General features: G+C 41.2%; 2 protein-coding genes across 5 annotated transcripts in view; one reads left to right on the forward strand and one right to left on the reverse strand.

Annotated features, from left to right (window-relative positions):
• Positions 1-7,446, forward strand: part of rasa1a (RAS p21 protein activator (GTPase activating protein) 1a) — a 25,959-nt gene extending 18,513 nt beyond the window's left edge. For 3 of the 4 annotated variants that reach the window (XM_020093878.2, XM_069523887.1, XM_069523886.1), the window contains exons 10-26: positions 268-391; positions 534-690; positions 849-936; positions 1,062-1,142; positions 2,060-2,217; positions 2,330-2,406; positions 2,763-2,935; positions 3,030-3,189; positions 3,362-3,504; positions 3,900-4,015; positions 4,161-4,247; positions 4,386-4,453; positions 4,537-4,625; positions 4,719-4,796; positions 5,168-5,302; positions 5,386-5,465; positions 7,253-7,446. In XM_020093878.2, coding sequence (XP_019949437.1) covers positions 268-391; positions 534-690; positions 849-936; positions 1,062-1,142; positions 2,060-2,217; positions 2,330-2,406; positions 2,763-2,935; positions 3,030-3,189; positions 3,362-3,504; positions 3,900-4,015; positions 4,161-4,247; positions 4,386-4,453; positions 4,537-4,625; positions 4,719-4,796; positions 5,168-5,302; positions 5,386-5,465; positions 7,253-7,301 — 1,863 coding nt within the window. In that variant the 3' untranslated portion in view covers positions 7,302-7,446. Of the gene's footprint in view, positions 1-267; positions 392-533; positions 691-848; positions 937-1,061; positions 1,143-2,059; positions 2,218-2,329; positions 2,407-2,762; positions 2,936-3,029; positions 3,190-3,361; positions 3,505-3,899; positions 4,016-4,160; positions 4,248-4,385; positions 4,454-4,536; positions 4,626-4,718; positions 4,797-5,167; positions 5,303-5,385; positions 6,430-7,252 lie in introns of those variants that run through there. The other variant, XM_069523885.1, reaches the window with a different exon arrangement.
• On the reverse strand, positions 6,544-11,742 carry ccnh (cyclin H). Its single transcript, XM_020093879.2, has 9 exons — positions 11,434-11,742; positions 11,188-11,310; positions 10,974-11,047; positions 10,006-10,219; positions 9,701-9,864; positions 9,376-9,446; positions 8,857-8,962; positions 6,834-6,897; positions 6,544-6,738 (listed from the first exon to the last, which is right to left on the reverse strand). Exons 1-9 carry the CDS (start codon positions 11,548-11,550, stop codon positions 6,712-6,714), a joined length of 960 nt encoding a protein of 319 aa, XP_019949438.1. The 5' UTR covers positions 11,551-11,742; the 3' UTR covers positions 6,544-6,711.
• Positions 11,743-13,489: the final 1,747 nt, after the last annotated feature.

The raw sequence follows: 13,489 nt of genomic DNA on the forward strand, positions 1-13,489 counted from the left end.
TGATAACACTCGATTGGTCAAATTTCATATACCAAAATTAGCATACAAAATATACAATTATTGTTGTCTGCACAGCTTCGACAAAAAAGAAAAGACGCAGCTACTGAGAGAGAAAATATTGCGACTTTCAAAAATCCCTCTGAAGCAACAGATTGTTTTTGTAAATAATATATTATTATAATATTAACCATGTCTACTTTTGTATGGAATTGAATTGCCTTTCTGAGTATATGATGGTTTAAATTGTTTTTTATTTCTTTACTGTAGCACCAGGAACAAGTTCTTACTGACATGGTGGATGGGAGAGAAATTTATAACACTATCAGACGGAAAACAAAAGATGCTTTCTACAAAAACATTGTCAAGAAAGGCTACCTCTTGTTCAACAAAGGTTAGTGTAACTTCTGCCTTTAAATCACACATTTCAGTAGCTCCCTGTAACATCAATAACATGATCTTAGTGTTTTCTCAGGGTCAGGTCACTCAGGATCCACCATTACAATAAACTTTCTCAATGTGCATCTGGCCCTCAGGTAAAGGCAAACGGTGGAAGAATCTTTACTTTATCCTGGAAGGTAACGACGCCCAGCTCATCTACTTTGAGAGCGAGAAGAGAGCCACCAAACCAAAAGGGCTGATCGACCTAAGTGTGTGCTCTGTGTATGGTGTGCATGACAGTCTGTTTGGCAGGTGAGACACCAAAATATTGTTCTTGCATTTCTGAAGTTCTGTCCCTCAGGACTGAATGCTCAGTTGCATGCATGGACACCACGTGAAGAAAATAGTTTTATTGAGGTATCATATGCTACAAATGAATTTTAAATGTCCTCTTCTGTTTGATTTTTCAGGCCAAACTGTTTCCAGATTGTTGTTCAGCACTTTAGTGAGGAACAGTACATATTCTACTTTGCAGGAGAGGTTCCAGAGCAGGCACAGGTAAGAGCAGAGTCAACACAAAAAAGTTAAAACTGCTTGTTTCAACAGTTTACAGTGCATTCTTCCAAAGACAGCCCATGTCTACTGTCTAATAAATTCTATTAAACATTTTCTTTTTTTTAAAGGATTGGATGAAATGCCTTAAAAATTTATGCAGTAACCTAAGGAAAACCACTCAGCCCACCTCCAATAAGAGGCTCAGACAGGTATGTATCAGTGTGTGTTCATGTAGGAAAAGTAGTAGATAGACACATTCAAACAACACAATCTTATCTCTCAGGTGTCAGAACTTAAAGTTCAAAGTTGATAAACCTGAGCATGACTGTGACAGACGGCCACAGGATTCAGTGTTCCCCATTAATTAAATTCACCGCAGCCCGCCTCGTCTAATTTGTTCCACCACAGTTTCACAATGAACCGAAAAAATGTGCACCTCTCTTAATAACTAAAGATCTCTACGGTTAGTGTTTTGTGTCATGGCTTCATTGAAGAGAGCACATTATCTCTGACAATGGGCCTGTCTGTCATAGTCAGAGCAGTCATCTGCAGCATAGAGAGAAATCAATGGGTTAGTGGACCATCCAAACATTTACAGTCCTCAGCAGGCTGAACTCATCTGGTGCACATCTGTGTACCTGTCGTTTGTTGTGTGCTTGAATGAGTGCTGTGTGTGTGTATGTGTGTGTTGGTGGTGCTACAGCATAATTACATAATTCCTAAACTTGTCTTGATTCAAATAATTTGTTTTAAAGCCTTTAAACCAGGCCATCCCACATTTTTAATTTTAGATGAGCCTTGCTCTCGGTTACATTCCTTTTGTTTTACTTTTAAAGGCCTATTTTCACTTGGTATCTTCCATATTGGGCTTGTTAAACAAATGATTAACTATTAGTATTTCTCAATAAAATATGTGAGGGATATATTTATCATGATATATGTGTCTGATATCATATCTCAAAACATAACCAGAAAATAAAATGTTAATTGTTTTCAACCTATCCCTGCTCATTTATTCTTTGTTAGACACTTTGTAACATTGTTACTAGAAAAGTGCTATATTGAGTAAAAAGTTTGTTGTTATTATTGTATTTTTTTCTGTGCTAATTCCCTAATGTCCTGACAGGTGAGCAGCCTAGTGCTGTATGTGGAGGAGGCCCACAAGCTGCCGGTGAAGTATTTCAACAGCCCTTACTGTAACATCCACCTGAACAGCGTCCAGGTGGCAAAGACGCACCCTCGGGACGGGCAGAACCCCGTCTTCACTGAAGAGTTCATCTTTGAGTGAGTATATCGCATATCTCCTCATATATCTTCCTGCTTTGGATTCTCCTAGTTTTCTGCCCCCCTGACTAATATTATGCTGTTAACAAAATGTATTAATTTGTTGTTTCAGTGACCTGTCAAGTGAAATCAACAGATTTGAAATCAGCCTGAGCAACAAGACAAAAAAGAGCAAAGAAAGTGACATCTGTAAGTACTGCTGTTAACTTTTAAAGTGCTTTAAGTAAGTTTTTGCTATTACTCCATAGCCAACATTAGCATTAATAGTTTTCTTTGCAAAACAAAGTTCGGTATCTTTCCTGAAGGAGTGGAGCTGCTCAGGGGCCATATTATAACCTCTTGTCTTGTAAACACAGCTATGGCTGAAGTTCTTGGCAAATGTTACATACAAACACCCACACCCAACAAGAAACTGTGCTCAGAGGCAGAGAAAACTTACATAAAACACATTTGAAACATACATTATATCTTTAAGCCAGTGCTTTCACCTCATCTTCCTTCATTTCAAAACTCTCATTTCTCCAAACCTTTTCTCTCCCTCTCAGTGTTCATGCGCTGCCAGCTGAGCCGGCTGCAGAAGGGCCAGATGATTGATGAGTGGTTCCCTCTCAGCTCCCACGTGCCTCTGAAGGGCATAGAGCCGGGCTCCTTACGTGTACGTGCCCGCTACTCCATGGAGAAGATCATGCCTGAAGAGGAGTACAGCGAGTTTAAAGAGGTCTGATCCTTGAGACGTTTTTTTTAGAGTACAACGTCCATCAACTGTCTTCTCTGTTGATGACAATGATGTAATCATTGTTTGTCCTTTGCAGATGATGATGCATAAAGAGTTCCATGTCATCTATGCTCTGGCCCATGTGTGTGGTCAGGACCGCACCTTACTTGCAAGCCTCCTCCTGCGGATCTTCAGACATGAGAATGATGAAGCCCCACTACTCAGGACACTCAACGACAGAGAGATTAACATGGAGGGTAAGAAACAAACACACATTAGAGAGAGGACTTGTATGATATGAAGAGGAATAACTTACGATCCTTCTGTGTAGGTCTGCAGGGTTTTTTCAGAGCTCAGTTAATTGTTTTGTTGTCAAATCAGAAATATAAAGAACGAAGTGCTCAGACATTTACTTCACCTTGTTCCCAGATGAGGCCACGACCTTGTTCAGAGCGACCACACTGGCCAGCACTCTCATGGAGCAGTACATGAAGGCCACAGCCACGCCCTTCGTCCATCATGCTCTCAAAGACACTATCCTCAAGATCATGGAGAGCAAACAGTCCTGTGAGGTAAAGACCTACAAAGGTTTCCCCTCTGTAAAATATGTCTATCTGGCACTTATCTGTGGTACAAAGTTAAGAACATGGCATTTATATCATTATCAGTGCAGCAGCTGCACAAGGCTGCAATGAATATTTAATAACCGATGATTTTTATTGAGTTTATATACCCACTGATATGTAATAGTGTCATAGTGTATCTTTTCTTTACTTGCCTTTTTCTATTTTACTTAAAAATATCTTTGTCTTGGTTGCTTCTACTGCAGGATAATAAATTAAGAATGGTATGTAATGTAATGTTAATCTCATGGTTCACAACAACCTTGTAAATGTGAATTAATCCATCTTCATTTGTTTGTCTTCCTTCCTCTTCTCTGTCTCCCTTCATCCATCCTTGCTTTAAGTTGAACCCTTCCAAACTGGAAAAGAATGAGGATGTGAACCTGAATCTGGCTCATCTCCTCAACATCCTGTCTGAGCTGGTGGAGAAGATCTTCATGGCCGCTGAGATCCTTCCACCGTAAGCATACACACCCGCCCAAACAGCTTTGTTGTCTAGTTTAGTCAGTAAATAATTTGATTTAGTTCCTAAAACAGAAATACAGACCTAACAGTCCAAAAGACACAATCACCCCATCACTGTCTTTTTTTGATTACCTGTCCAGGACACTGAGGTTCATCTACGGCTGTCTGCAGAAGTCTGTGCAGCAGAAATGGCCCACCAACACCACCATGCGGACGAGAGTTGTAAGGTAATCTAACAAGTTTTGTTTATAGTTTAAAAACAGTCATCTTATCTTTGTTCTGCATTTAGGTCCTTTAATTTTATCATGTGACACATTGTTTTTCTTTTCTAATGTTGTCTAACTTGACCTTATCTGTTCCTCCAGTGGCTTTGTCTTTCTAAGACTGATCTGTCCTGCCATCCTCAACCCCAGAATGTTCAATATCATTGCTGGTGAGCTTCCACTGAAAAGCAAACACACAAAAACCTTACTGTTCACCATGTGGTGTGTTACACTGTGTGATCTCTTCTTGTAGACCCTCCATCATCAACAGCAGGCAGGACCCTCACCCTGGTGGCCAAGTCTGTCCAAAACCTCGCCAACCTGGTTGAATTTGGTGCTAAGGTTTGAATTTCCCTCCAGGAATCTGTAGTATTCAGTGTAAGTGTTGAAAATGTCTGCCAGCAACACACAGCTGTCTTTTCTATTCTCGAACAGGAGCCCTACATGGAGGGTGTGAACCCTTTCATCAAAAACAACAAACATAGGATGATAATGTTTCTGGATGAGTTAGGGGTGAGTCACACTTCTTGCCTTTTGATCAAATTGTTTCTAGAGCTGAAAACATTTGTTGATTAATTGACAGAAAACAAATTAGCAAATTTGCTAGAAATATGCCAAGCACTATGGTTTTGTCTTCTTAAAAGTGGATTTTACATTTTCCTATGTCATTAGAGTAGATTCAATATATTTTATTTCAGACTGGGTCAAGTGATTTGTTTGTTGTATTCGCCTCCAGGTCATGAAAGGATTACACTTTCATAGGTAGCATCTGGTCTAAATGGGTTGATAGATAATGATGACTGCTAGTTGCAGCTCTAATGCAGAGACCCTGATGGCTACCTCTGTTTCACAAGCTTATAAGAGTCTTGTTTGTGTGTCACCAGAATGTCCCTGACCTCCCTGAAGCCACAGAGCACTTTAGGACAGACCTGTCCCGGGACCTGGCTGCGCTGCATGAGGTCTGTGCCACTCACTCAGACGAGCTGCGGACGCTGAGCAACGAGAGGGGAGCGCAGCAGGTCAGAGAGCCGTGCCGTCACATCTGAACATCTGTTACATCGTGTCACAACAGAATGATCTAACTCCTGTCTCCTCTCTGCAGCATGTGTTGAAAAAGCTGCTGGCCATCACAGAGCTCCTCCAGCAGAAGCAGACTCAGTATGCCATGTCCAACAGCAACAGGTAGTACTGCTCTCCTCCTCTCCTCTCATCCTCCCATCCTCACGTCAAGTCTCCTCCACCGGAGTGCAGCACAGAGGAGACCGAGCATGCTCTACCCTCATCACCATGGCAACCCCTCCTTCACCACCACCCTCCATCATGTCCTCCTCCCGATAGTCCCGCCCATCTCCACCCACCTGCCATCTTGTCCCGTTCACCACAAAGAGAGCTATGCAACAACAGCGCCTGAGTACAACTGATGCAGTACCTAAAACAAAAAGAAACAAATCACTTGCGCCAGTGACTGACAGCTGTATGCACAGGAGCTACTTTTCCTTCAGAGACTCTGTCTATGATTCTGACTTGGGTACATTTCATTCCCTTCGCCACAAGGGCCAAATATCACAATTTCAAGGTGTCTGTGTACCCGCTGTGTTTTGATAGCACAGGTTGCCAAAGTTTACCCCTGACCCCCTCACCTGGCTCAATATGCGAAAACTGACATGAAGAAGCTAGTCCTTTCACCCCCCCCCTTCCTTTTTTCTGGTAACTGGATTATGAGCGTTAATGCTTTTTATACTGTAATTAGTGACTGATTTATTTTAAGGATGTGACAACATGCGCAAAGTGCTGAAACTTGCATTTCTGTCTATTTGTTTTCTTTTTTTTCTTTCATTGGTTTCTAGATTGGAACAAAGTCTTTCAGAAAACTATGGTTATTTTATATTAAGAATAAATTCTCTTGCTGGAATCATGAGTATATAAGAGAGATGAGCTGAATTTTTTTTTTCTCCTTCCGATTGTATTCCCTGTTTGATTTTTTTTGGATTATTTGGTTAAGCCTTTTTTTAAGCTTCTGAATGCCAGACAAGACACATAATCAGAGAAACCAAGTAAAATGAAAGTGTTTACAACAGTAAAAAAAAATTGAATAGTACAGACTGTATCAGACATGCATGCACTTATTAAACGTTTTTGTAAAGTAGATTACAGACTCCTTCATTGTCCCCTGACGAAGGTGGAGAAACATGCAAGTAGTATAATGTGATACATTCTGTTAGTTAGTTCACCATTCTGACTTAAATCCACAGAAACACAATTTGTAGAAAAATATCTTTATTCTTTACGTAGAACAAATGATTTACTGCGGTGTCATGTGGGAAAGTAAATGACATGAACACTTGCAAACTGTTTGAGACATCATTGTGTTTTGGTCACTGGCAGCTCAATACTGGAAGTAAGTAGAAATTCTACAGCCGCATGGAGCTCATATCAGGTCTTCATCTGTCCACTCCTGGAACGAAACAAAGGTTTAGCTCATTCAGGGAGAATTTAACAAGAAGTCCTTAAACACTGGAGCAAATGTTGTTGTTGAGCAAATGTTCTTACCTCTTCTGCCAAACGTGGTTCTTTTGCTACGTGGCCGTCTTCTTCATATCCTCTCTTTCGTTTGCTGCAACACAAATATATTTGTACTGAGAATCTGAATATTAGAGAAATCTGTGAAGTTGTCTTTGCAAGCTGTAATTGTTGGTGAACTGTGTTCCATATTTTCAGTGTTTGTGACCAACCCCTGAAGTCCATTACCAACACTCATTTAGTTGTAGAGTGGTATCTAGTGTCCACTACACCTTCATGATAATCATCAGTAGTTGTAGTTTCCTGTGACTATTTTTTTTTCATTTCATGTAGACTAGTTAATCACGTAGGGTTAGTTTCATATTGACAGATCAGTATTCTAATATACACCAGAATTCAGTGATTTGTTCAGATGTGCCTTTTACAAACGCCTCCACTTTATTTTACAGGACAGAGTGCACCATCATGTCACTGGCTGCTGCCATCCAGGTAATGTGAGTTTAACGGATTTCCTCCTGAGAGTCAGATTGTGGCAGTCAGACCACACAGCCAGCCAAAGTGAGGTCCCCAACCGAAGATTAAAGTCAGTTTGTATTTATAAGCATGTGGCCTAGATTTCCTGGCAGTTCTGACGCAATATGGCCGTTCTCCACGAGAAATCTACTTGCTGCATATCTGAATACTGTCCTTCCAAAGCCCTTCCCAAAATGCTTCAGACACCGACAGTGTTTGTTGAAGTTTGACGCCTCGTCACACACGAGCATGAAGATGGACCTGAGTTACAGTGAACTGCAGAGATGTCTGAACTTTTTATTTTTTTTATTTTTAATCCTGGTATGCCTGCCACTCCTCCCTCAGAAGTTTGACGAGTAGCGGTTGGCGGCTGACGTGGAGCAGGAAGACTCCAAGACTCAAGTCAGCCGCTGCGTTCCTTGGACTAAACTCGGACACATTAAAGAGGGGGAGGAAATCCAAAGCATTGAAGTAGCGTTTTTCTGCCGTCATCAGGGAATTTTAAACATAGCACCTCTCTCCAAGACGACACAAGCCTTAACTTCCTCTCTTCACGCCACCCCATCCTACATCACCCAGAGTTTGCGAAGAGCTCTTCCTCCCGACCATTTCCACCACCTTTGTGTATGAACGCAGCACTGGAACCACTTGTTACATTTTTATAAAGTGCTTTGTTTGTTGATATATACTTAGACGTGTATAGAAATAAAAAGGTGTTTTTCTATGATTATAGCTGAAGAGAAACGAGACATAGTCTAAAAGTCTTAGGAGATAACGTGTAACCTTTCCTGTGCATGTGTTAACCTTGATGGATCCTTCTATAGTGTGTGGGCCTACATACTGTATATGCTGCTGTGACAAACATCACCTGAACTCCCTCTAAGCTTTCATGCATTTGCAGTCTCTCTCCCGCCATCACATGTGGGTTTCACCACAGCACCGTCTGTTTTCATATCCACCCAGAGAAGTCGTGCCACGCACAGATAAATCAGCGTCTGGCCCGTGAAGGGACCTCGCGTGCCTCCTGACGACTCAAACAGCTGCAAAGTCTGAATCTGTGCCTGTCATAGCTCAAGAGTTTACCAGACTGTTTACTGTAGCTGCACTTAAAGATACCACGGACCTCACCGACCTCACCAAGTGTAAACGGACAACTGGCGACAGACGCGCGATTAACCAACAGGCCTAAAAGTCTCCATCAGCAATACCAATTATCAGCTGTGCTTCAAGGTATGGATGATGTAGGCAGGAATGTGGTGTGCTGTTGTTCTTCCTTTCTGTCTTTCATACGGCTGATGATGACGTGTTCCTTTTTATTTTTCTACCTGATACTGAACCTTGAACCTTTTGCATCTTAGATACGACGACCTGGCTAAAATAAAACTGTTACTACATACGACAGAAAAGTGGAGTCGATCCTTTTGTTGTGGGAGTAAAGAAATTCATATAATGATAATATCACTCTGAAACTTCTAATGCTGCTGAAATGACGCCACTATAAAGAGGTAGATAGAAGATGATGCTGGTCACTTCTCCTTACTTGCTTGAAATACCAAATTCAGCGTGAATCCTCTCCAGCTTCTGTTTGTAAACATTCACCTCCTCCATTTTAGGAAGTTCATACTTCTTCAGGAGGGTTTTCATCCCTGGAGCGGCAGAGAGAGAAAAAAAAAAGATTTGAAATCTCACTTCAGACCTGTGGTGTGTATGGAATGCTGTTTACGTCAAAATTAAATAAATAGATAAATAAATATGGCTATGGAATAAACCCTGAAATAAAAATATATGACAATAAATATAGCAGAATATAAATATATATGAATCCACAAGGTATCTGCCTATCATCTGGTGCCATTGCTTTGGTCTGAAGATAACCACGTCCTTGCATTTGCATATGAGAATGGAAATAAAAGTCTCATGATATAAATAAATGTCATTTTTGAAAAATATTTTGAAATAAGTAATTGTAGTTATTATTTATTTAATTGTGAGGCAGTAAAATAATAGTAGCTCAATATCGCCATCCTGTGGTGTCAGGTTGAAGGTGCAGTTTACTCACGTCTCATTGACTCGTACATCTTTGACAGAGACTCTTTGTCCCCTTTCAGTCCCAGGCATTCAGTCAGGTAGCTGAAAATGAGGAATCACACATTAACTCTTAAAATCACTGACACTCTGGTGTTACATACAGACAACAAAATAACTTCAGGGATATATTTCCTCACATATTACACACCACAAATATCACATATACCTGAAACCAATCTAAGTAACATTATCTGCATGTGGCTATTTGCAGTTATTTTTTTCAATTGCTGATTTTTATCCAAGGGGAGGAAACACAAAAATTCTAATAAACTTTAACATGAGCACAAATGACCCACCTCTCCATGCTGAGACTGGCTCTCGAAGCGCTGTTCAGAATAGCTGTCAGAGCGATTTGAGACGGGGGAAACAGCAGCCCTGCATCTGTCATGGTGGCCTGTGTCAGAAAGTCGTCTGCACTCTTCCTCAGTGACTCTGGATTCTCCAGAGTGGGGTATCTAGTCTGAGGGATGGATTTAATGTGGGGGAAATAATTACCATGAGATATGACAAATAATCTGAACCACGACCTGAGCTATCAAAGGTGTTTGTGTGTTCAAAAGTGACATCTAAAGCTCTCAAGGGCCCCCGCCCCCCCCCCCACCTTGATGTCGATGAGCAGACCCTCCATGGGTCTGTAGGGGTTGTGGACCACCAGGTGGAAGTTGAGCTGTTGGATTAGCAGGAGCTCGTATTCCAGGATTTGCTCCAGGACTCTTTCCTGTCCTGCTGGGCTCTCCTGCACAAGGTTCCCCACAAACTGGGTGCTGGACACGTTGAACTCATCCACCTTACAGGAGAGGTATGCACACGTCAGCCTGAAATGAGAAGGTGACTTTGTTATAGGTTGTACAGTATTTACACTGGTAAGAACAAGCTTGAACAATAGATTAATATTATAAATTCAAAGAGGAAAAGTCTAATTCTCCATTCAACAGTGAGATCAGTCTGGATTAATGGGGAAATATAAAATAAATTAGCCAGCTTCATATTAAACTGTTAAACAGACTAGATAGTATCACTTCATGTTCTTGGGTTAAAAGTACACGGGGTAAAATAACAAGCAGAGCCCGACTGATAAGGATTTCTGAGGCCCGGTGGAGATTCTGATGTTAGGGAGTATCAAAAAATCGGCCTGTGTAGATATTTAAAGAAAATGTCAATAAGTGGAAGCAGATCGATATCAAACCATTATGACAAATAAATGTTATTGAGGCTTGATATTTTAGTTTACTCATAAATGTTAATCCAAATAACTTTAATTTTAATGAAAACACAACCAAATATTTAGAACTTGAATTAAGAAAATAAACTTTTTTTAGCCTAAAACTTGAATGCACATTTTTCAACTTTGTTTATTCAGTAATATAAAAGAAAAACATAAATGCTGATGCTCGTATCAGCGTGTTTTTTATCTGTCAGGAAAATGAACACTCATTTTTCCAATACTCATTAGCAGATCAAAAATTTGGAAGTGCTGCATCATGTTTACACACTAAACTCAGACTTATCTTTCAGTGCACTTTTGTTTCTCCAAACACTTCTGCTACTGTCATGATCAGCACTACTCACATGATAATCCGAGGGTGGTACTCCATGATGGAGTTGTTCAGGTAGAATCTTCTGAAGTACATGACGGCTGTACCCTGCACAGGACACACACACACACACGCACACACACACACACACACACACACACACACACACACACACACACGTTTACTACATGTCCTGTGAGGTCACATTGTTCTGATGAAGATGAAGAAGAAAGCACCATGTTACTCACCACCACAGACTTGGGCATGACAGGTTTGAACATGTTGCAGAAATCCAGCAGCCTCTTCTCATAATGTCTGAATAACACGTCTTCCTCATGACGCTCCAGAAACATGGAGTCACTGACCCCGTGCTGACACACACACACACACACACACACACACACAGAGAGAGAGAGAGAGAGAGAGAGAGAGAGGGGCAGGTGAGTTAAACTGTGATCTCATGGTGTTGTTGTATCATCCAGATGTTTCTTTACCTTCACACTCTCTAGTATCTTGTTGCGGACCTTCTGGTTCGCTTTACATCTCCTGTGCTCCACCTCGTCCTCATGGTGGAAGATCCAGTACTTTCTCTGGGAGCTGTTGTGGAACATGTCTGTCTCTGTCGGGACGAGCAGGAAATCATCTGCCGCACACACGAACACACAGATCCACCGCAAACACAACCAGTCTGCTCTCTGCTCACTGGGATTCAATAGAAATATCCATTCACGTCAGTTACTGCAGTTCCCGCTGAGAACAACAACAAATGGATGCGCGTCGCTTTCTTGTTACGTCACGTCACTGCTTTATGATGAATACCGTAATGGGAGGTACAGAGCGCAACAGGAAAGGTTCTGTCGGTCTCTCTCTCTCTCTCTTTCTCTCTCTCTCTCTCGCACACACACACACACACACACACACAAATGCAACAAGCCTCAAAAACACAAATATTAACATTTGCGTGTGTTTTGCGTTTTATTTCATTTTCAGGCCTAAATACCTCATAATTAATTAAATCTCATATTTGCACTTTAGCTGTTTGCTTGGGCAGAAATCTCAACCTGACTTAAATTACTCAAACCTATAAATATAATTTTAAATTAGTTAAAGTCCCTTATATAAAATCGGTCATGTATCTATCTTTCATTAAACTATTTGCATACACTAAATATGTGCCAATTTAGACTAAAGCAACATGTGATGAGAAAAGAATAAAATAGATCATAAATACATAAACGGTTTATAGGCTTTAAACACAGGCATGCTGTTCCTGTGGTTTCGGATGACACAGGAACTGATTGTAGTTTTCAGAACCCCCCCTCCTCTTCTCTTTAATTCCCCACCACTGTCTGGACTCCATCTAACTTCACAACAACATGGCCACGCTTGTGTTTGTCTCACATTTAAACGGAGCCAGAGCCAGAATCACACAGTATGTTTAGATGGTGCCACTCAACCCCCCACCAGTGTTTCCTTATATACTGTCATTTGCATAAACATGAGTAATTTATGAATAATAAATGATTTGCATTCGGCACGAGCCCTTCATTTGCATATCACCACGGCTACTGTTTTATTTCCGTATATAGAGCCATGTGTGTGTGTGTGTGTGTGTGTGTGTGTGTGTGTCTGTGATCATGGAGCCCTTCACTGCAGCATGGAGCAGAATCAAAGAGGTGTCGCTTTAACAGGTATGTGTTTTAATCTAAATCTGTGAGTGTTTGTGATTGTGTGTGTGTGTGTGTGTGTGTGTTTGCAGGATTGAACTTTAAAGTGTGAGCTGTGTCAGTGTAACACGTGCACGCTCACATGCACAGTATCAGTGACTCACACCCTGCTCTGTGAATCGCATAAACATGAAGAGCAGATGTTTTATTAATGAGACCAGTCCACGTTTATACTGTATTTGCGCGCGCTGATCGAGCGTGCGTGCGTCCGCGCGCGTGACCTGTGCATGTGCGTCTCATGTTGTCAGTCTGATCAAACAGCTGTCAGTCTGCTATTTCACATACACACACAAAATCTATATAATGCCTGTATTTGAGTTGTGAAATTCTATTTTTGGCTGCATGAAGAAATGCTTGAATGTTGAAGCAGCAGGTGAAGCCCTCTTCTTATGTGTGCATGAGTGTGATGGGTTTGGAAGAGAGACATAAAATGTGAGGCCAGGTGTGTGTGTGTGTGTGTGTGTGTGTGTGTGTGTGTGTGTGTGTGTGTGTGTGTGTGTGTGTGTGTGTGTCATTGTGCATATAGATTGTGTCTGTATAAATCTGACAGGCAGTGCTTTATGGGAAATCAGACTTGGGTTGTGATTGATTTTGTGGCGTCACCAGATCACCTGAATGATCTCTGAGCCTCCCTGATCAACATAGTTAATTCCATCCTCCTCCTTGACTTCATAAGCTGAACCCTCCTTGTCGGTTATTTTCCTGCTGCGTATGAAAAACTTCCCATATTGCAATTCCTGGACAAAGTCTGCTCAAAATTCAAGCGCTGACCGACAGATTTATGCCGTGTGAAGCGTCACCTTGGCTGTACACAGCTTTGTAA

Source organism: Paralichthys olivaceus, chromosome 4 (assembly GCF_024713975.1).
Source record: "Paralichthys olivaceus isolate ysfri-2021 chromosome 4, ASM2471397v2, whole genome shotgun sequence".
In the NCBI taxonomy this organism is placed as follows: Eukaryota; Metazoa; Chordata; class Actinopteri; order Pleuronectiformes; family Paralichthyidae; genus Paralichthys; species Paralichthys olivaceus.

Coding starts and splice junctions, on each gene's coding strand:
- ccnh (XM_020093879.2), bottom strand. CDS start 11,550: ATGTTCCACAACAGCTCCCAGAGAAAGTACTGGATCTTCCACCATGAG. Junction 11,048..11,187: donor TCATGCCCAAGTCTGTGGTG/GTGAGTAACATG, acceptor TGTCCTGTGCAG/GGTACAGCCGTCATGTACTT. Junction 6,739..6,833: donor AACCACGTTTGGCAGAAGAG/GTAAGAACATTT, acceptor GTTTCGTTCCAG/GAGTGGACAGATGAAGACCT.